Genomic DNA, 19,880 nt, shown 5'->3' on the forward strand with positions numbered 1-19,880 from the left:
TTAACTGTGAGTTCTCAATCTCCCAATCTTTGAATGAGCTACCCTGTGCTATGCGTGAAACCAAGGAGCTTCAGAGAGAGTGAGGGTATCTCTTCTCACCACATTGGTTTGACTGCCTGTCAATGCTTGAGGTAAACTTCAGCATCCTGACTCAGAATTTCTTGCACCCTTAAGCCTAAACAAATAAGAAAGAGTTTTTAATTAATAAAAATAATACATAGTTAAAAAAAGGCAAACTGCAGGAATCAGTATTCCTTATTTTTTTTCCTGAAAATTAATGAAATAGCTTAGACCAGTATGATCTTAGTCTATCAAAGAAAGGCATACTTCTCATTGCAAGATGAATAGTGAATCCATGTAGTTGTTATTATTCCTCATGCATCTTTAAGGATGTGAACATAAAAAGTTGTTGCAGTTTAGTGTCCTTCTAGATATGAACATGAACTCTGCGTGTGTGTGCCCAGGAAATGAACACCAGAATAAATAAGTCTGCTCACTACCATTCATATGCAAATGTCTCTACAGACTTTATTAACTAGACAGAAATGGTAATTATAGAAGAAAGTGACAGAGATTTACATTTTATGCAAGCCTCCGGTGACCTTTTAGCCACAGGATGCTCATTCCTCCTCTTCTGCTTTCTTCTGGAACTCGCGGCTCTTGGCCCGGAGCTTGTTGACCTGCGACTCTGCAATGTCAGCTCTCTCCTCGGCTTCCTCCAGCTCGTGCTGGATCTTGCGGAACTTGGAGAGGTTGACATTGGACATCTCCTCCTGTGCGGGGAGAGGGAGTTGTGAAAAAACAGGCAGCATGTGGACAATCAGCAAACTGGGTAAATAAAAATGCCACAACTGAACAAGCAGGGCAGGTTCAAAACCAAGCAAAGAAGCTATTCGGAGTGTTAAGTGTGCCAGGAAAGAACATCAGTGTCAAAAAAGGCCAAGGCCATGTTACACAAAGATGGTCTAGCAGAGTTCATGGCAACGTTCTGATTAGAGAGACTAGCAGTTGCTTCTGACACCAAGGGTAGGATAGGAAGAAAAACAGAGGAAAGGAATGAGGTTGAGAGCAAAACGTATAGAGCTGGAGAAGTATAGCTCCTCTCGAACCAGCAATTCTTACTCTTACATTCCCTATTGTCTGGTAGCAACAAATGCATCAAAGCAGTCAGTTTCAAAAAGCCGGACAGAAGAATCCACCTCCACCAGAAAGAAGATCGGCCTTGGTCAAAGTGGTACTTACAGCCTCCTCAGCTTGCCTCTTGTAGGACTTCACTTTCATTTGCAGCTTGTCCACTAGATCTTGGAGCCTGAGAACATTCTTCCGATCTTCCTCAGACTATAAAGAATAGCAAGCAAAAGAAATCTTAGTTTGCCTCTTCCTCTGAACTTCACAAATGTGAAACAGAGGCAGTAACATCAATTATGGAGTACTGCTGTCCAGAAAGACAAGAAAAATCCTGTTAACTGTGCCACTGCCTACATGACACTAAAAAATCCCTCTGGAGAGCAATGTGCCAGCATTTGACTTGCTGGACAAAGAGCAGGTCAGCATCAAGAAACTTGCTGCCTTACCTGGTAGGTCAGCTCCTTCACCCTCCTCTCGTACTTGCGCACTCCCTTCACGGCTTCAGCGCTGCGCTTCTGCTCAGCATCCACCTCCCCTTCCAGCTCTCGCACCTGCAAGCAGAAGCCCAACTTGGCAGCTTCCCTCATACCTCTCCAAGGGATCTCCTCACTCACACACCAATCCCAGCCCTACGCACTCTGGCCTCCAGCTTCTGGATTTGCTTCTTGCCTCCCTTCAGGGCCAGCTGCTCAGCCTCATCCAGCCGGTGCTGCAGGTCCTTCACTGTCTGGTCCAGGTTCTTCTTCATCCTCTCCAGGTGGGCACTGGTGTCCTGCTCCTTCTTCAGCTCTTCTGCCATCATGGCTGCCTGAGGAGATCAAAGGTCCGAGCCATTTTAGTGCTGCAGACAGTTTGGGGGAGAATTGATCCACCAGCAGCACTGAAAGGAATTCCCAACTCACATCAGTGATGGCCTTCTTGGCCTTCTCTTCAGCGTTTCTGGCTTCCTGGATTGTATCCTCCATTTCACTCTGAATTTGGGCAATGTCTGTTTCCAGCTTCTTCTTGGTGTTGATCAAGCTGGTGTTCTGTTGAACAAAAAAATGCAGTGGTTTTTTTAAGTAGTTGTATATTGCATTTAGAAAAAAAGCAATTGATTTTTATATATTGTTCCATAAATATATGATAATTAAAAATATGTCCTGCTGATAGTTGAGAATGGTGGACTGCTGAAAACTCAGAGATATAAAGCTGTTAGAGAAGGAAAACAGACATGATGATTTTTGTTGATCAAGCTGGTGTTCTGTAGAAAAGCATCATTATCACAAAGTTTGTTTTGTTAGCTTGGAACATTCTATCAAGAACATTACAGAAATGTTGAGGGTTACTACAAATTGTACTATCAGGTCACATGGGATTCTGCTCTCCAGGAGCTGCTGTGGTCGCTCTTAGTCTCACAGTTGTGCAGTGTTTTAGTTTTTGTAAAGGGATTCCACATGTTCCTCACCACAATGTTTCTTCATGAACAGAGAAGGAATTTAGACTTCTATAGAAGAAAAGGCCATTTCCAATCCAGTGACAGTAAAAATGGTAAATGGTGCTATAGAATACTTAAAATCACATTCTTAATTGTTAATAACAGTTATTAGTGAATTTCTGCTTTGTTAATGATCAACCTACATTTGAATTCACATCTCAAATGTCAACATGAAAGTCATTTAACTCAAATCGTATAGTAACAAACTCACACACCCCTCTGAATGATAGTCTAGTGAAATTCACTATATATCTGCAGCTGAGAAGTCACTTTGAATATTTGTTAGCAATTCTGTGAAAATTACAACATGTTTAAGGAAACATGGATACCGTTCAGCCAGTCTTCATTTACTTCTATGCAGGGAGAAGTATAAATATTCAGTGCGTTCCACACTAACCTGGGTATGGAGCAGCTGCACACGTTCACTGGCATCCAGAAGCTCCTGCTCAGCCAATTTCCTTGACCTCTCAGTTTGCTCCAGGGCTGCCCTTAGCTCCTCTACTTCAGCCTGCAGCAGGTTTGCTCTGCGCTCCACCATGGCCACCTGCTCCTTCAGGTCCTCCTGTGCTCGAACAGCTTCATCTAAGTGTATCTGGGTATCCTGGAAAGAGAGACCAAACAGATCATGAGGTGCCTTTTTTCCTATTTATTATTTTCACATCAAGTACAGAACTGATAGAATTGTAAAGTGGAGAATTTTCAGCTGTGTCAGCAAACAGCCAGCACATGTTTAGTTTTGCCATACCTTCAGCACTCCCTGTGTGTTCCTCAGGTTCTTCTGTGCTTCTGCAGCCTGGCGGTTGGCATGGCTCAGCTGGATCTCCATTTCATTCAGGTCTCCTTCCATCTTCTTCTTCAGCCTCAGGGCTTCATTCCTGCTCCTGATCTCAGCATCCAGAGTGCTCTGCATGGACTCCACAATTCTGAGGTGGTTTCTCTTCAGCTGGTCAATCTCCTCATCTTTCTCTGCTATCTTCCTGTCAATCTCGGCCTTCACCTGGTTGAGCTCAAGCTGGAAGCGCAGGATCTTCCCCTCTTCATGTTCTAAGGACGCCTAAAAAAGTAAAAAAATAGTTAATATATAGCAATAATATTGATAACTTCACATGAAATATTGCCTTAAATAATAATTTACAGCATGAGGTCTGAGATTGCAGAAAAGGGAAAAAAGGTATTGCTGTAATGCATATAATTCCATAAGCAGTTCCTGATGCAGTAAATTGAGTTGTAAGTAAACAATTATGAAAAGAAGACTGTACCTCAGCTTCCTCCAGAGCAGCCTGGAGTTCAGACTTCTCCTGCTCAACCTGCTTCTTGGCCTTCTCCAGCTCATGAATTGCCTTTCCACCCTCTGCAATCTGCTCCGTCAGGTCAGAAATCTCCTCTGTGGAAACAAAGACCAATGGCAGGGGAGGCACAGAGCAGCAAGGCAAGGGCCCTGCCACACCAACCTGACAGGCACCTGTGTCACCTGCAGGCACAGACCCATGTGGAGCAGTGGGGGTGGTGGATGGCAAGGAAGGCCATCCAGGAGCAGAGGGCCAGGCACTTACGCTGCAAGTTCTTGTTCTCCCGCTTGAGTGTTTCCAGGTGGTCCAAGGACTCCTCATAGGCATTCTTCATCTTGAACAGCTCTGTGCTGAGAGAGCGAGACTCCTTCTGGGAGGCTTCCAGCTCAGCCTGCGTTTCCTCATACTTCTGTTTCCATTCTGCCAGGATCTGGAGAGAAATGGGATGTGAATATGGATGTGCTGCTCAGGAGGACACGCTCTGCCCTTGGAAACCCAGGGCTGGAGCCCAAAAGACCTTGTCAAAGTTCTTCTGCTTCTTGTCCAGAGCTGCACAGGCAGCATTTGATCTCTCCACATCAATCATCAGGTCCTCCACTTCATTCTGCAGCCTCTGCTTTGTCTTTTCCAGGGAGGCACATTTGGCATTGACAGCTTCAACATGCTCCTCTGCCTCCTGCAGGCGCTGTGCCAGCTTCTTCCTGGGGGTGGTGAGCAGAGTTCCAGGTGAGGAAGCAAATGGCAGGCTGGTGTGTACAGCCAGTATGTTTTTCAGAAGAGCACACTTAGCTGCCTGGTTGTATGTGGTGGCTGTTTGCACAGATGTGCAGGATGTCTCCCAGCCCACCAATGTGCCTGGACCCTGGCCTGCAGGGATTCTCTGCTGCTTCCACAAGGGTATCTCTGTGTCTCAAGAGCTTTGCTGCTTCTGCCTTTCCCCATTCCACCCCTGCTCTCAGTTGCATTTTATCTTTTCCTGCCACTCCACCCAAAGCAAAACATTAACTTTTTCCTGACAACATCCCGGTTGTCTCCCCAAGTTTCCATTTTTGGCCTCTTCCAGCCTACTCCACCTTCCCCACGTACTTGGCCTCCTCCAGCTCCTCTGTGCGCTGGATGGCGTCCGTCTCGTATTTGGTTCTCCACTGAGCCACTTCGCTGTTGGCCTTGGACAGGGCTCGCTGCATCTCCCCCTTGGCTTCCTGCTCCTCCTCATATTGCTCCCGGAGCAAGTCACAGTCGTGGCGAGCAGACTGCAGGGCATGGGCCAGAGAGTTCTTGGCCTGAGGGGAAATAGTGCAAGAGTGAATGGAAATACCCTGGGAAATGTCCTGACTGGAATGCCGACGGACACTGGATCATTCTTCTGGAAGAAGGATGGCAAGTTCCTGAATGGGAAAGGAAGAGGCAGGAAGTGGCAGAAGAAGTCATGGACAGACTACATGTAAGGGTCACCCAAGGCAGTGTCAGGACAGGAAGTCCTGCATTGCCCTCATGGTTCATTTTACTCCTTCTCATCTTGTTGGCTCTGTAATTTGAGTGTTATCTGTAGCTTGTTCTTGACAGAAGGAATCCAATGGATAATAGAGAATTTGGAAAGCTTTCTCACCTTGATCTCTTCCTCCAGGTGCCTCTTGAGCTCCTCAATCTGCTGGGTGAATGCCTGCTTGGCTCTTGACAGCTGAGAAACCAAAGCATCCTTCTCCTCCACCTGACGTGAATATTCACCTGGCAGACACACAACCTTTTAGTGCTGTGGGTGACAGCAGGGGGGACATTCAGGCTGTAAAAGCAGAGAGCCTGCAGACCCTGCAGAACTTTGTGATCTCATCTCATGCATTTCTCGTGACAGGGGAGACAAAGCCTGGTGCTCAGCCTGTCTGCCCAGAAGGGTAACTTCTACTTTACCTCTCTGACATTGCTCATTTGCACATCAGAGCTGTCCATGTCTCACCTGCTTCTGTCTGCAGACGAGCTCTCTGAGCACTGAGGTCATTGATCATGCGCTGATGTTCTTCTTCCTTTGTCTTGATCTCGCTCAGCTGATCTTCCAGGGTGCGGCACATCTTCTCCAGGTTTGCCTGGTGTCAACAAACAGAACGAGACGAGTTATTGGCCACACTCCTACTGGCAGCAGGTGCAAGAGTTTGTGCTGGACTCCACTGGGTCAATGAGCCTGTAAGGTATTTGTGTACCTTGGCTTTGGAGACAGACTCCATGTTGCTGGCCAGGTCGTCAATCTCCATTTTCAGCTCACTCTTCTCCTTCTCCAGCTTCTGCTTCACTCTCTGCAGGTTGTCGATCTGCTCCCCAAGCTCAGCGGTGCTGTCCGCATGCTTCTTGCGCAGGGCGGCAGCCGTGGCCTCGTGCTGCAGTGTGGCCTCTTCCAGGTCACGACGCATCTTCTGGAACTCTGCCTCACGCTTCTTGTTCATCTCAATCTGAGCTGATGTAGCTCCTCCTGCCTCTTCCAGGCGCTCACTGATCTCCTCCAGCTCCCGGGAGAGGTCAGCTCGATGCTTCTCTGCTTTTGCGCGAGAGGTTCGCTCGGCCTCAATTTCCTCCTCCAGCTCCTCAATGCGAGCCTGGGGAACACGAGGGACCCTTCACACCCATGCCCTTCTCCTGCCTGACCTGAGTCTAGGTGCAAGAGGGGAAGCAACAGAGACTTGCCTGCAGCTCCTTGATCTTCTTCTGGAATTGCATGCCCAGGGCTTGCTCATCCTCGATTTTGCTCTGGATCTGGCTGATCTCAAAGTCTTTCCTTTGGGCAGAGCAAACCATGTTAGAGCCCAAAGGAAAGAGACAAGTTCAGCAGCACAGTGCTTAGCAACCCACAGCCTCACTTACTTCTTCAGTTTCTCATCCAGCTGCTGCTTATCATTTTCCAGATCCATGATGCTGTCTTGGGACAGCTTCAGGTCTCCTTCCAGTTTCCTCTTGGCTCTCTCCAGGTCCATGCGCAGTTTCTTCTCTTGCTCCAGGGACCCTTCCAGCTAAAGACAAGAAGGCCATCAGTGTTCTGCCACACACCTCAAACTCCACACCTGTCCTCTTCTTGCTCTTTGCCTGTGTGCTTACATCATCCACTTGCTGCTCCAGCTTGGTTTTAGCTTTGGTCAGAGTGTTGACTTTGTCCTCCTCTGCCTGCAGGTCATCCAGTGTCTGCTGATGTGCCTCTTGGAGGGCTTTCTTCTCTTTTGTCAGCTTGGCAATGGTCTCATCCAGGGCTGCCATCTCCTCTGTGAGGTTTTTCACCTTTGAGAAGAAGGAAGAGGTGTCAATAAAGGAAGTCAGTAGAGAAGTCCTGGAAGAGCTCAGTGCTCTTTTCTGAGTTGTGAGGGAGCCCTCCTGCCTCATACCTTGTTCTCAGTGGCATGCTTTTCCTTCTCCACCTTGGCCAGTGTTAACTCCAGGTCATCAATATCTTTCTTCAGCTCTGAACATTCATCCTCCAGTTTTCTCTTCTTGGCTGTCAGCTCAGCATTAATTTCCTCCTCATCCTCAGCCCTTTCTGTTACCTCCTTAATTTTGGCCTCCAGCTGGATTTTGGTTTTGATGAGCTGGTCACATCTCTCCTCAGCATCAGCCAAAGCATCAGCTTCCTGGTCGGGAAACAGATTTTGTTTGTTAAGAATAGAATCACAGAATGGTTTGTGCTGGAAGGGACACTAATGATCATCTAGTTCCAGCTCTGCTTCCTTGGGCAGGGAGAGATCCTACTGTTCTAGATTGCTCTATCCCTTTTTGTGCAGGGTTGAAATCTTATCTCAATTCTTAGAAAAAGCTAAATAGAAAAAAAAGAAAGTTTTCTTTTTTCCTAAAAGCCACACACACACACACAATAAAAAACCCCAACCCAAAACAAAACACCATGGAATTATTGTTTTTTTGTTACGGTGTTGGAGAGAAAACAGAGTTTGATTTTATGTTGTTTAATTTTTTAATATTCAGATAAGAGTCATAAATATTTTTAGAAATACTTTTTTTAATAAAATATTTTAATGCTTTCCCTGAAATTTATTAACTGAATATAATGATGCACTTCTGTTTCATCTCTGTAAAATATTTTCTTGTCAAGAGTGACTTTTACTTCATCTTCTCTGTTCTGGGTACATTGATACACATTGTCCTAGGTGGTTTCCATTTAAAACTGACTTTATTTTGAAGCTGTAAAGTAGACACCTAATGACAAAAGGTTTGGGTAAGTGTTGCCAAATCTTTTGATCTTCTAAAGGACAGTGGAATCACATGTAGGGCTGCAAGATAGGATGTAGTGTGTTTGTACCTTCATGGAACAGTAGCTGCAGGAGGGCAGACGGGATATCACATATCATAAGAAATCATATTAGGCTCTTTAATTTAGGCAACTAATTTAAACCACAGCAGGCAGTCTACTGAACTGCTCTCCAGACTCTCTTACCTGTATCTGCACCTCTCTAGTGACTACATTTGGAACTTATACTGTGAGCTACATAGAGAAAACTATCTGTAGGCATAGAGACTTAAAAAGTCATTCTGAAGTTAGCACCTCATGTTGTAGTGTTGACTCTTTTTTGATTTTACCTGTAGTGGTTCAGATGCAAATACTCTCAAAGGAACTTTAGAGTGCAGCGTGTGAGTTTTGTGTCATGAGAGAGGATTGAGATCTGACTTATTTTCACCTGCAAGAAATATATTCATAATACTCACAGATTGCACTTGCAGCTGCAGGTCATTTTTCTCCTGCAGCAAGGCCACCATTTTCTCCTCCAGCTCCTTCCTCTTGGCCTCAGACTTTGCAAGCTCTTCCTTGGTTTTCTCAAACTCCTCCTTCATGTTGGCCATTTCCTTCTCAGACTCTGCACTCTTCAGCAAGGGCTTGATCTTGAAGAATAACTTCATCCAGGGCCAGTGCTTCACATTCATGAAGGACCTAACATTGTACTGGATGCAGAAGATGGACTCCCTGAAGCAGAATTTAAAATGATTATTTTCAGTGTGACAAGTGCCAGCACTTTCCCCCAAGTAGAGTGACTCTACTAAAGATGAGGAATGTCTACCTTCTCTCCACCATTCTCTGGTACTCCACTCTTGCCAGGAAGCCTCTGCACCTGGCCTGTGTGCGGGTGATGAGCTGTGCCAGCTTCTCATCTCTCATCTCCTCCAGGAGACCCAGCAGCCCAGCTTTGAAGAACACCTTGAGGAAGAGAACATTGCAGCACCTGACTGCCAGGCAGAGCACAGCACAGGCACACAGAGAGTGAGTCAAGGAGGGTTTGTACCTTGGTGTGGCCAAATTTGTACTGAGTGTGGTCCACATCGATTGACCCAAGAAGCTTCTCAGAAGCCTTCTTGCTGTCAATGAACTGTCCCTCTGGGATGGCACTGGCGTTCAGCACCTTGTACCTGTGGGTAGGAGGAAATAGGAGTGAATCTCAAGTCATCAGGCTGTACAGTTTATTGAAATTAACTGCAGTCAGCAAGAGCAGAGAGAGGCTGGTGGAGCTGGAATGTCCTCCCTTCTTTAGACAAACCCTGATAACGAAGCCCTATCTGATAACTTCTGCTGTCTTGAAGGTGATCCATCATAGATGAAAAGAGGACACTGATCTCCAGCCATTTCAGTCCAATCTTTTCCACTGAAGCTATGCTGTAGAGAATTGCTAGGGAGGAACATTGTCACTTTCCCCCAAATGTGCAGTACATCCAGTGGCCAAAGCACTCTATCTGAGCTTACAGCTTTTGTCTGAGAAGGTGTTGTAGCCACCTCCCAAAGTGCGTTTTTCAGTCTTGTCATCACTGTCTGGTGCAGCTCTGTCATGACTCCGTCTATGCTGAGAGGCACTGGCAGAGTTGTGTGATGAACTGCAGTCACTGACCCCTCTGCATTTCTCAACAATGTGTCTTTTGCCAACCATCTCAACATGTTATCTTGTACATTCCAACATTTTCCCCTTCCTTCAGCTGTATTCGGATAGAGTTTGCATTACAAAATAGCCACAAATGTTAACTTACAACTTAGACAGGAAAGACAGAATGGAGAGGAGAAAAGATACTGACCTCTGTTTAAAGTCAGCATAGAGGATTCTGCTGGGGAATCCCTTCCTGCAGATGCGGATCCCTTCCAGCACACCGTTACAGCGCAGCTGGTGCAGCACCAGCTCATGCTCCATGGCACCTAAGGAAGTAAGACAATTACGTGGCACATAGAGAGTGATGGCTGCATGACACTGTAATTTCCCTCTACCTGAGTCTCTTACCAGGTGTTTTTGTTTCATTGGGGATGATACAGCGCACAAAATGTGGGTGAGTGCTCCTTAGATTGGTCATCAGCTTGTTTAAGTTCTCCTGTGGGTTCAAGACCAAAGAGTTTTCATTAACACATACTTCTGATGTGAGGCAAGTGTAAGCAAGGAGTAATAGATTTATTATTCTCACCTATAGCTATCCTATTTAGAGTTTTGAGCATGGCAGAAAGTCACAAAACTGTGTAATGTGTTTTCATGAGACTGAGGGGTACAGACACTCAGACAGGACTCCTGTGGAGAAGGGTCACCAGAAATCTTGGCAAGAGGCTCAGCTCTGAGTGAAAGATTCTTTGTAATCACCAGATTCTCACTCCATGGAAGACACTAACTATTGATGGGAACAGGAACAAAACCAGAACTGGGCAAGTGAGAAAAGGAGCAAGGGCCAAGTCTGCAGAGAAGGCTGAGAAGAGAAGCCTAATGGTATTTGATGCTATTAGTGAAGATACATCTGACAAAGTTAGAGCAGAGGAAGACAAAAAGGGCTCCATGGTCACTGAGAGCAGGGCTCTGTCCTGAAGGGACAAACCCCAAACCATGCCTAACCCAGACAATGGGTTAAGCACCTGTGAATGTGTAAACCTGGTCATTTTCTGGTGTCCAGATGGTCCAGATAGATGTGTAGCACATGTAATTAACCTTGTAACACACCTGTGAACTGTGTGTGTGTCCCTGGCCATGTTTGGCTATGCCCCATCCTAATGGTTCAGCTATCAGGTTTCTCTGTTACCAATGGATATTAATTGTCTTTAAATACTGTATTTAAACCAACCAAGAAGGTAGCAGTTGGCCTTGTTCTCACCCAGACAGCAAGAGCCAAATGCTGCTGGAGTAGCAGCTAAAGAGCCTCTCCTAATAGGCAAACCACACCTGGGCCTTGTATCTGGACGAAGGGTAACCAACACTCCAAGAGCCCTGCGCTGGAGGCAGAAAAGGGAAAAGCCCTGAGAGAACTGAATCCCAGAAGAGCTTCACTGGCACACCCTGGGATCTGGGCACGAGAGGAGAGAGGCCCTTAACCCTCTCCGAACCAAGGAAAAGCTACAGCCCAGCAACGGAGCACACAGGAGGAGAGAGGCCCTTAGGCCAAGAACCGCTTGAATTATATTTACAGCGTCTGGGAAGATACCAGAGAGAGGAGCAAGCTGTGAGTACCTGGCTAAGCTGCTATAGAATCTCCCTTGTGGGAAAGTGCAGAGCATGGCACCTTTATTTTCAATTTAAATCTCTGTTATTGGAAATTCTCAGATGTGGGCTTAAATCTTTTAATTGTTTTCATATTCCTTGTATGTGGAATGTATTACCCACAACCAAATAACAGAACCTGTAAATATACTTTGTAAATAAGTTATGGCAGTGTGTGAAGATATCACTGCCTAAATATGAAATAAAAAATACAAATATATATTATTACAGGCTCACAAATCATAAAGAAAACCCATGACTGGCAGGTCCTACAGCACCCTTTTCCAGAAGTGTTTTTAAAAACAAATCCACGACATACCTCTGATTTTAGCAATCACTTTTACTAGCTACACCCTAACAGTCCTTTAGCCCTAGTTTGGAACAGGAGCAAAGCTGCTCAAATACCTTTTACACCATATGAAAAACTCTTCAGGATTCCAGGCAGTAGCTAGATGCCACAGGTGCTGGAGCAAGAGTGTTTTCACATGCCTTAAGCTGTGTCCATTGGTGGAAAGGTAGCTGGCCTTGGCATTTCCCTCATCTTCATATGTGTAATCATGTGCAAACTGTTGCATGCTATGTATCAGGCATTATCATGTGCACACATTTGGATGTGCCAATCCAGAGCTGAGATTCCCTGGGGCAGATAGTCAGAGCCACCATTGTTTTCCTAAGGCAGAGGAAGAGTTTGATCCTACCAGGTGCTGTAATCATGAGTAAATGAAACTGTAGCCTGGTCTATATGCTCTTTCCAGCCTTTGAAGAAAGGCTAGATCAAGATGTATCTTCCTCAGCTGGCCTTAGCTGACTTGCAGTCAGTTCTCTTATGAATAACTGAAGAGCTTTTCTTGATGCAGAAAGATGTTACTAGGTGCAGTAAAATGGCTCAAGTTAGTCTGAGTTTTCACAACCTTCAAATAAAAATGAAAAAAGGAAAACAATAGAGACAATGACTTTTGTGCTTACCCTGAAAAGAGCGGAGACAGTCTGGAAAGAAGAACCCTTCTTCTTGCCTCCTTTCTTGCCACCACCACCACCACCACTCTCTGAAGAAGAACAATAAAAAGATAGTTTTACAACTTTGATTTGTAAAAATTTTCTCTATGAGACTGCAAGAGGCTTATTCATACATATCAGATATGCTAAGAAAGGAACCTAGGATGCAGTGGGAATTAGAGTCCATGCTCAATCTAAAGGAACACAGGACCAAAGCTGTGTAATAATCCAAGGGTTTATCATGCCTGAGTGCTAGGCCTGAAATAGATTTGATCTTTTCCTTTGTTAATAAATTCAAGGCATGTGAGGCTCTGAACAACATTATATTTTCTTTAGAACACTCTAGTTGATATTCATGGCTCTGGCAGAGTCATTACATAAAATTGAAAATATGAATTTCACAGAACTCACCTGCCTCTCCTCCAGCAGAGGCAAAGAGCAAGGCCAGTGTCTTCAGGGATGATTTCTGGTACAGCCCCACAACAGTTTCATTCAGGGGATCCTTGTTCTTGTCCAGCCAGCCAGTGATGTTGTAGTCCACAGTGCCAGCATAATGTACCAGGGAGAAGTGAGCCTCAGCCTTGCCTTTGGCAGGTTTGGGCTTCTGGAAGTTGTTGGATTTGCCCAGGTGCTGGTCGTAGAGCTTGTTCTTGAAAGAGGTGTCAGTTGCCTTGGGGAACATGCACTCCTCTTCCAGGATGGAGAAGATGCCCATGGGCTGGGAGAAGCAAAAGGAAAGAAGAAGAAGCTCAAAGGCAGAAAGAACCACAAATAAAGAAAGAACTTCCTGAGCAGGAAAATATTGGTGCTCTCAGGGATTGCTCTTCTGCTCAGCAGAGCAAAAACTAAAATAATCTCAATGTATGCATTTACAGTATCACATTTATGCTTTCAAGCTATCTTTATAAACACATGAAAAACTTTTCATATATAAAAAGCCTTCATTTCTGAGAATGTTAGACACAGTGAATTACACAAATACCTTCTCAATGAGCTCAATGCAGGCAGCCAGGTCCATGCCAAAGTCAATGAACTCCCACTCAATGCCTTCCTTCTTGTACTCCTCCTGCTCCAGCACGAACATGTGGTGGTTGAAGAACTGTTGCAGTTTCTCATTGGTGAAGTTGATGCACAGCTGCTCCAGGCTGTTGAACTGCCCCATTGCAAATAGAGATTACTGTTAATATAAATACAGGACTCTAGGGGTAAAGAGCAGTGTTGTCTTTTTGCACACCCTGGTAGAAGGGAGAGAGAAAAGGGCAGAACAGGCTCTGATGCCTGGTTATATATGCAGGATGATGGCAATGAAATAACATTGTCCTGTGTGCACTCCCTGGACTATCTAGTCCCTGGAGGACTGTACTGTATGATTAAGACACCCAGTCTTAAACCCACAACAATACACAACAGTTTATCCAACATTTCCAAATGCTGGTTTCAAAGCATTCTGTCTGTGGAACTGGAGTCCCTGCATTAGGTTCCAAAGACCATCTTAGTCTGCTGTCTGAAATCAGTCAAAACCCTGCACTTACAGATTTCATTGGGCAACACAAAAATCCATGTCCAACACAAAAATCATTCCTTCTCAAGTACTTTGATACACAACAGACTTACTTCTACAAGCATGGTAATAAAACACTGTCCTTACATCAAAGATCTCGAAGCCAGCAATGTCCAGCACACCAATGAAGTACTGCCTGGGCTGCTTGGTGTCCAGCTGCTGGTTGATGCGAACAACCATCCAGAGGAACATCTTCTCAAAGACAGCTTTGGCCAGGGCACCAACTGCGTTGTACACCTGAAATAGAAACCGTAAGGCTTGTAGTTATCATGCAGAGCAAAAGAGGAAGAGAGGATTTGTCAACAAAAGAAGGATTTTTACCTGCTGCACGGTTTGACCTTTGGTCACATATTCATTGCCAACCTTGACTCGAGGGTAGCAGAGGGCCTTGAGCAGCTCTGCTGAGTTCAGACCCATCAGGTAGGCAGCCTTGTCAGCAACTAAAGACCAGAACAATCAGTTGTTAAGGTACAAGTAGACATTAGGTTTCCTACAAAACAAGTGTTAAAAAGCAGTTCTAGTAAAAATAAAACTATTAGTTCAGATAAAAATAGTAATGCATTTGTAGTTCACCATAGCGAGCATTCCTCAAAAATTCCCCAGCATTTATGCTGGCTATTTTTTCTTCATCTTTTCTTAATTCATGTTAAATTTTGAATGAAATATCAGTTTAAAGATGTTTAGGTAGACAGTGTTCAAGAGTAAATGCTGAAAAAGGAAAGATAAGCCTGGAAAGATGCTGAGGTTGCAGACAGCCACAGACCAACTCAGAAGCAAATACACTGCAACTTGTTTCAGTGACTTGTGGTAGGTTAGCTCTGAATACATAATGCATGTGTCAGTTATGCCTTTATGAATCTACAGCTAAACATACTAGATAACAGAATCATAGAATGGTCTGGGTTGAAAGGGACCTCCAAAGCTCATCCAGTCCAACCCACTCTGCAGTCAGCAGGGATATCCTCAACTAGATCAGGCTGCCCAGAGCCCTACCCTATTGAAATAATTCTCTCATTCTAGGATACTCTTCTGTAATGCCATGACTACCACTATTATTGGTTCCTTGGAGCAATTTGCAGTTCGGATTAAGCTTTAATAAGAACAACCAAACCCTCACACACAAAGCAAACCTCAAGAAGAAAGCTCTTACTAGTGCATGTTTGGGATGTACACAAATAACTTTGGCTTCATGGAAATACTTTCCTGGCTTTTAAAGGAATGCACTTTGAAGAACTCTAGGCAGAGCAAAGGTGACAGACATATCATAGATGCCTATTTTCAAACAGAAGCCCTGGAGACACACTGAGACTCTACAGAAGATGTAGAGTGGGTATGAACCACAGCTGCAGCAAGAACTGATGTTCATTTTGACATACCTCCCCCCAAACCCATGAAGAAGGAAGTAGCACAAAGCTCTCAGTTTGGGCACTGCAAGTTGTCTCCTGAAAATGGGCTTTGAAGCAGAGCAGCTTCAGAGGTTGGGCTTCTTGTCACCTGGAAATCTCACCACAAGGACATGGCTACAGCATATGGTAGATGCTAGCAGACACCTGGGTCGTTAAGCAAAGTGGCTGCCAGTTCTGTGGAGGTCAGAGAAGCTACTGTTGCAGAGAGCAGTACAGCTGCCTTTTGCTTCTGGCCAGCTCCACTGTGTCAGCAATGGAAGCCTGCTCTGGGATTCACTGGGCCTTGTACTCTCTGTAGCTCAAAACAGTCTGCATCTTGCACTGAACTGTGCTCTCCCTGCCAGGACCTCTGCTTAGGACAGGTTGCTGCTCTGCAACAGTAGCACCTGGGCAGAGGAGCAGGCTGAGGGCAGGGTTTCTGAGCCTGAGTTACTGCCTGGAGCAGGGAGTGTTTGGTGTAACCTGCACCATGCCTGTATTGTGCTGGTACCTTCTGTGCCATCAGGCTCTGCCTGCTCCTCACGCTGCTTCTGCTTGAACTTCAGGTTGCCATAGTGCATGACCGCCCCCGTCAGCTTGTAGATGGCTGTCTTCTCATCAGCAGTGAAGCCCAGGATGTCAATGGCACTCTGCCAAAAGAATCACTTGGGTAAGTGCCTGACAGAGGTCAGAGTGCACCAAAGAAAGCTTCTGTGTGCTACTTACATCCGTGGCCATCAGCTCTTCCTGATCATTGATGCTGGGAACTGTGATCTCCCCTTGACTCACATACAGGTAGTCATATGGGTTGGTGGTGATGAGTAACATCTCTGCAAGGCAGACAAAATACAAACAGATCCAATGTAAGTGGCTCATAAAGGAATGCAGTGTTGTCCCCTGACCTTGACTGGAATACTTTGTGATCTTTCCTACCAATCAGCTCTGGCTTCTTGTTGGACATGATCTGATAGAAGATGTGGTAGCTTCTTTCTGCCTTGAGCTGGAAAGTGACTCTGGACTTCTCCAGCAGATCTGGAAAGGAAGGTAGGACAGAGATAGCAAGGAGCCAAGGAAGGCTGGAAACAAAAGCCCCTGGCCAGGATGGTCACTTACAAGTTTCAATGTCAGCAGAAGCCAGTTTTCCTGTGGCACCAAAATGGATTCTGATGAATTTACCCTGAGAGGAGCAGAAAAGTGAGTGGAGGTCTATTCTGGCAGTCCTGACTGCAAGAATATTGGAGGCAGTGTGCTGACAGAAAAGAATTGGTTTTGTCCCAGGCCACAACTTACAAAGCGTGAGGAGTTGTCATTCCTCACGGTCTTGGCATTGCCAAAGGCCTCCAGCAGTGGGTTGGCACTGATGATTTGATCTTCAAGTGTCCCCTTAAAATAGAAACCTTAATGTCATGGTAGAGCTCCCAGATCAGTCTGACAGGTGCAGGTTCTTACGCATAGAACCTCACCTGCATCTTGCCTGATGTCTGCTCCTCCTTCTTCTTGTCTCCACTGGCTGCAATTGTTGCAAAGTACTGGATGACACGCTTGGTGTTCACAGTCTTGCCTGCACCGGATTCTCCACTGCCAAAGCAAAGGGAGAAGCAGAGAGCCTGTGCTCAGGCAGGAGGTCCCCTGGCACCAGACAGCCCTGCAAGGGACCCGAGCAGGGAGGGTACCTACGTGATCAGGATGGACTGGTTCTCCCGATCTGTGAGAGGCAGAAAGAAAGAGACCTCATAAATTAGGAACACAAAAAGCCTGAACGTTTATGCAGTAATGTAACTCATGCAAGTTTTGTATTTTTTTGCTAATACACTTTTTCAGTTTCAGTTCTTTGCAACGCATTTTGCAAATCGTACTTACCTCTAAACCTACCCACAGCACTCTTGCCTCTAAATTATTGAGTATGGATATGATAGGTGAACTATTAGATGGATAAGGAATCGACTGGAATTCATCCAAAGTTAGTCAAAATCTCAGTATCTAAATATTTATTGAGTGGTGTCCCTCAAGAGTCTGTACTGAAACCAATATCATTCAATACCTCCATTAATCACACACACAATGAGGCTGAGTACACCTTCTGCAAATCTGCAGATCACAGCCAGCTGAGTGGTGCTGTTGGCACACTCAGGGAAAAGCTGCCATCCAGAGTGACCTTGATATGCTTGACTCATGAACATCATCATGTTCAACAAGGCCAAGTCTGCACTTGGCTTTTGGCAATCCCCAGCATCATTCCACTGGGGGATGGCTGACTTGAGAGCAGACACAGAAGAATATGAAGGTACTGGTAGAGTTAAAATTGGATGTGAGCTGGCAACACTTTTTGTAGCCTAGAAGCCAATCAGATCCCAGGGGCTGCATGAAGCAGCAGGTTGTGGTAGATGATTCTGCCTCTCTGCTCAATTCTTGTGAATACTCCCTCCAGTTCTGGGGTCTCCAATACAAGACATGAACTTGTTTTAATGAGTCCAGAAGAAAACCATGAAAATGAACTGAGGACAGGAACACCTCTCCTATGAAGAAAGGCTGAGAAAGTTGGGGTTGTTTAGCCTGGGAAGTAGAAGGTTCTGGAGACAATTTATTGTGGAATTTCAGTACCTAAAGGGCACTTACATGAAAAACAGACTATCAGGGTTGGTAGTGACAGAACAAGAGGCAAAAGTTTTAATTTGTAAGAGGCTAGTTTTGGATTTGCTATAAGGAAGAAATGTTGAATGATGGGGGTGGTGAGCCACTGGAACAGGTTGCCTAGAGAAGCTGTGGAAACACTCGAGGTCAGGCTGGGAAGCCTTACCAAGTGGAAGATGTCTCTGTCAATGCTGAATGGAAGAACTACCTATTTTTAAAAAGTCCTGTTCAGCCCAAACTGTTCTATGTTTCTCTAATGCTTTTCCATGAACAAAGGCAACCATTGCAGCCATGTGCTGCTTCCCTACTGCACTCCATGCTCTTTTATTTCCTGCATACAGTAAATTGTTTCTGGGTTTGATTTCATTTTCTGCTACACAGACTGTATGCAGAGCAGAAGAGAAAAGGAGAATTAGGATCTGCAACAAAGGAACCCTGAGCCTGGGCAAGAGTTCCAACCTCTATAGCACAGAGATGAAAGGAATGAAATTCTGGAAGCAAAACCTGCAGCAATGTCTAATTCTTCCTCACTTTTTCATGTCATGGTGTTTTACCCAGACAAATCTGAAGCTTTCCTGTAGCTCTTTGATGAGTTAGTGTGAACAGGATTTTCACACCACCCATGGAGCTCTGCCCTGTTCGCTTTGACTTTTCATTACAGACAGCAGTGGGCTCCTTGCACTGCTCCATTTGGTTTCTGGTTTTCCTGACACACAAACTCTGGAACTTCCTCTTTAGAGACACTGATGTGAAACAACTCTGTTCCAATTGACAGCAATTGATGCTGTGACTAATGATGTGCTAATCAGGGAATGTTCCGGTTACATTTTGAGTGTTTCTGGTGGGAGCTGAGAACCACTCACCAGTCAGCATGAACTGATAGGCATTGTCAGAGATGGAGAAGATGTGTGGAGGAGCCTCCTGGCGCTTCTTGCCTCGGTAGGCCAACACCACCTCCGGGTTGTACACCGGCAGCCACTTGTAAGGGTTGACAGTGACACAGAAGAGACCTGAGTAGGTCTGTGGGGAAGGGAGACAGCAGGTTGGCTTCCCCTCAGCCTGGCACAGCAAATCCTGCTGGCACCCCAAGGCAGACTGCTGCTGCTACTTACGTAGATCATCCAGGCTGCATAACGCTCTTTGAGGTTGTACAGCACGGCGGGTTCGTGCAGGTGGGTCATCATGGCCATGTCCTCGATCTTGTCATACTTGGGAGGGTTCATGGAGAAGATTTGATCTTCCTTCACAGTCAGGGTCTGTCAGAGGAATGAAAGATACACCTGTGTCACTGGAGATCTCATTGAGGGAATTAAATGTTGTTTGTAAATCTTGCATTTTACCAACCTCTCCTCCTTCAGTCTTGACAGTGACCTTCCCTCCTTCCCTGCTCTGGATTGTGCTTTTCACATAGGATTCCTTTGCATGCACCACGAAGACAGCTGTCTTGGCATCAAAGGGCTTGTTCTGGGCAGCAATTCTCTCCTTCTCTGACTTGCGGAGGTAGGGAGCAGCCTCCCCAAAGATGGCCATATCAGCATCTGACGACATGGCTGCACTTTACTGCATGCAGCACAACACGGGCCTGGAGTGGGGAGGCACAGTGGTGGGAGAAGGAATAAACACCTTTGTACCACACCATTGACCTTCTGTAACATGCTGCTCTGCCTGTTCTTATGGTTTCCCTCTCTGTCTTCTCTCCTTTTTACCCTAAATATCATCTGTTTTGTTTAGATCCTAGAGAAGATAGATGTCTTTGATTTAGATTCTTTTAGCCTTCTCTCCTTATTCCAGTTTACACATTGAGATCCAGTAACATTTCAGTAGGCTGTCCAGAGAGATTGGATTGATAAGCACAACATAAAATTTTTCTATATGAAGCAGCAGAGATTACAAGGGAAGCTTCTTCCTCTGTCAAACTGACTTGAACTAAATGATGAA

General features: G+C 45.4%; 1 protein-coding gene across 4 annotated transcripts; it reads right to left on the reverse strand.

The window, feature by feature from the left end:
- Positions 1-620: 620 nt before the first annotated feature.
- Positions 621-19,490, reverse strand: LOC128976686 (myosin-1B-like). 4 transcript variants are annotated; one of them, XM_054394022.1, is made up of 38 exons: positions 19,287-19,490; positions 19,055-19,198; positions 18,806-18,962; positions 16,989-17,016; positions 16,782-16,889; positions 16,602-16,698; positions 16,425-16,488; positions 16,245-16,343; positions 16,038-16,141; positions 15,823-15,961; positions 14,248-14,366; positions 14,014-14,163; positions 13,348-13,518; positions 12,773-13,083; positions 12,336-12,411; positions 10,137-10,224; positions 9,937-10,054; positions 9,159-9,282; positions 8,937-9,073; positions 8,587-8,842; positions 7,257-7,499; positions 6,976-7,152; positions 6,745-6,890; positions 6,568-6,658; positions 6,090-6,479; positions 5,849-5,975; positions 5,504-5,622; positions 4,981-5,177; positions 4,412-4,595; positions 4,159-4,324; positions 3,865-3,989; positions 3,351-3,659; positions 3,003-3,206; positions 2,031-2,156; positions 1,766-1,936; positions 1,575-1,679; positions 1,243-1,338; positions 621-773 (listed from the first exon to the last, which is right to left on the reverse strand). In XM_054394022.1, exons 1-38 carry the CDS (start codon positions 19,488-19,490, stop codon positions 621-623), a joined length of 5,823 nt encoding a protein of 1,940 aa, XP_054249997.1. The 4 variants fall into 4 exon arrangements, with proteins under 4 accessions (XP_054249997.1, XP_054249999.1, XP_054249995.1 ...); XM_054394024.1 differs by having other exon boundaries at positions 12,336-12,382; positions 12,777-13,083; positions 16,602-16,694; positions 16,775-16,889; XM_054394020.1 differs by having other exon boundaries at positions 12,336-12,415; positions 12,777-13,083; positions 16,602-16,694; positions 16,775-16,889.
- Between the last annotated feature and the right edge of the window lie 390 nt (positions 19,491-19,880).

Source organism: Indicator indicator, chromosome 29, assembly GCF_027791375.1.
Source record: "Indicator indicator isolate 239-I01 chromosome 29, UM_Iind_1.1, whole genome shotgun sequence".
Lineage (NCBI taxonomy): Eukaryota > Metazoa > Chordata > Aves > Piciformes > Indicatoridae > Indicator > Indicator indicator.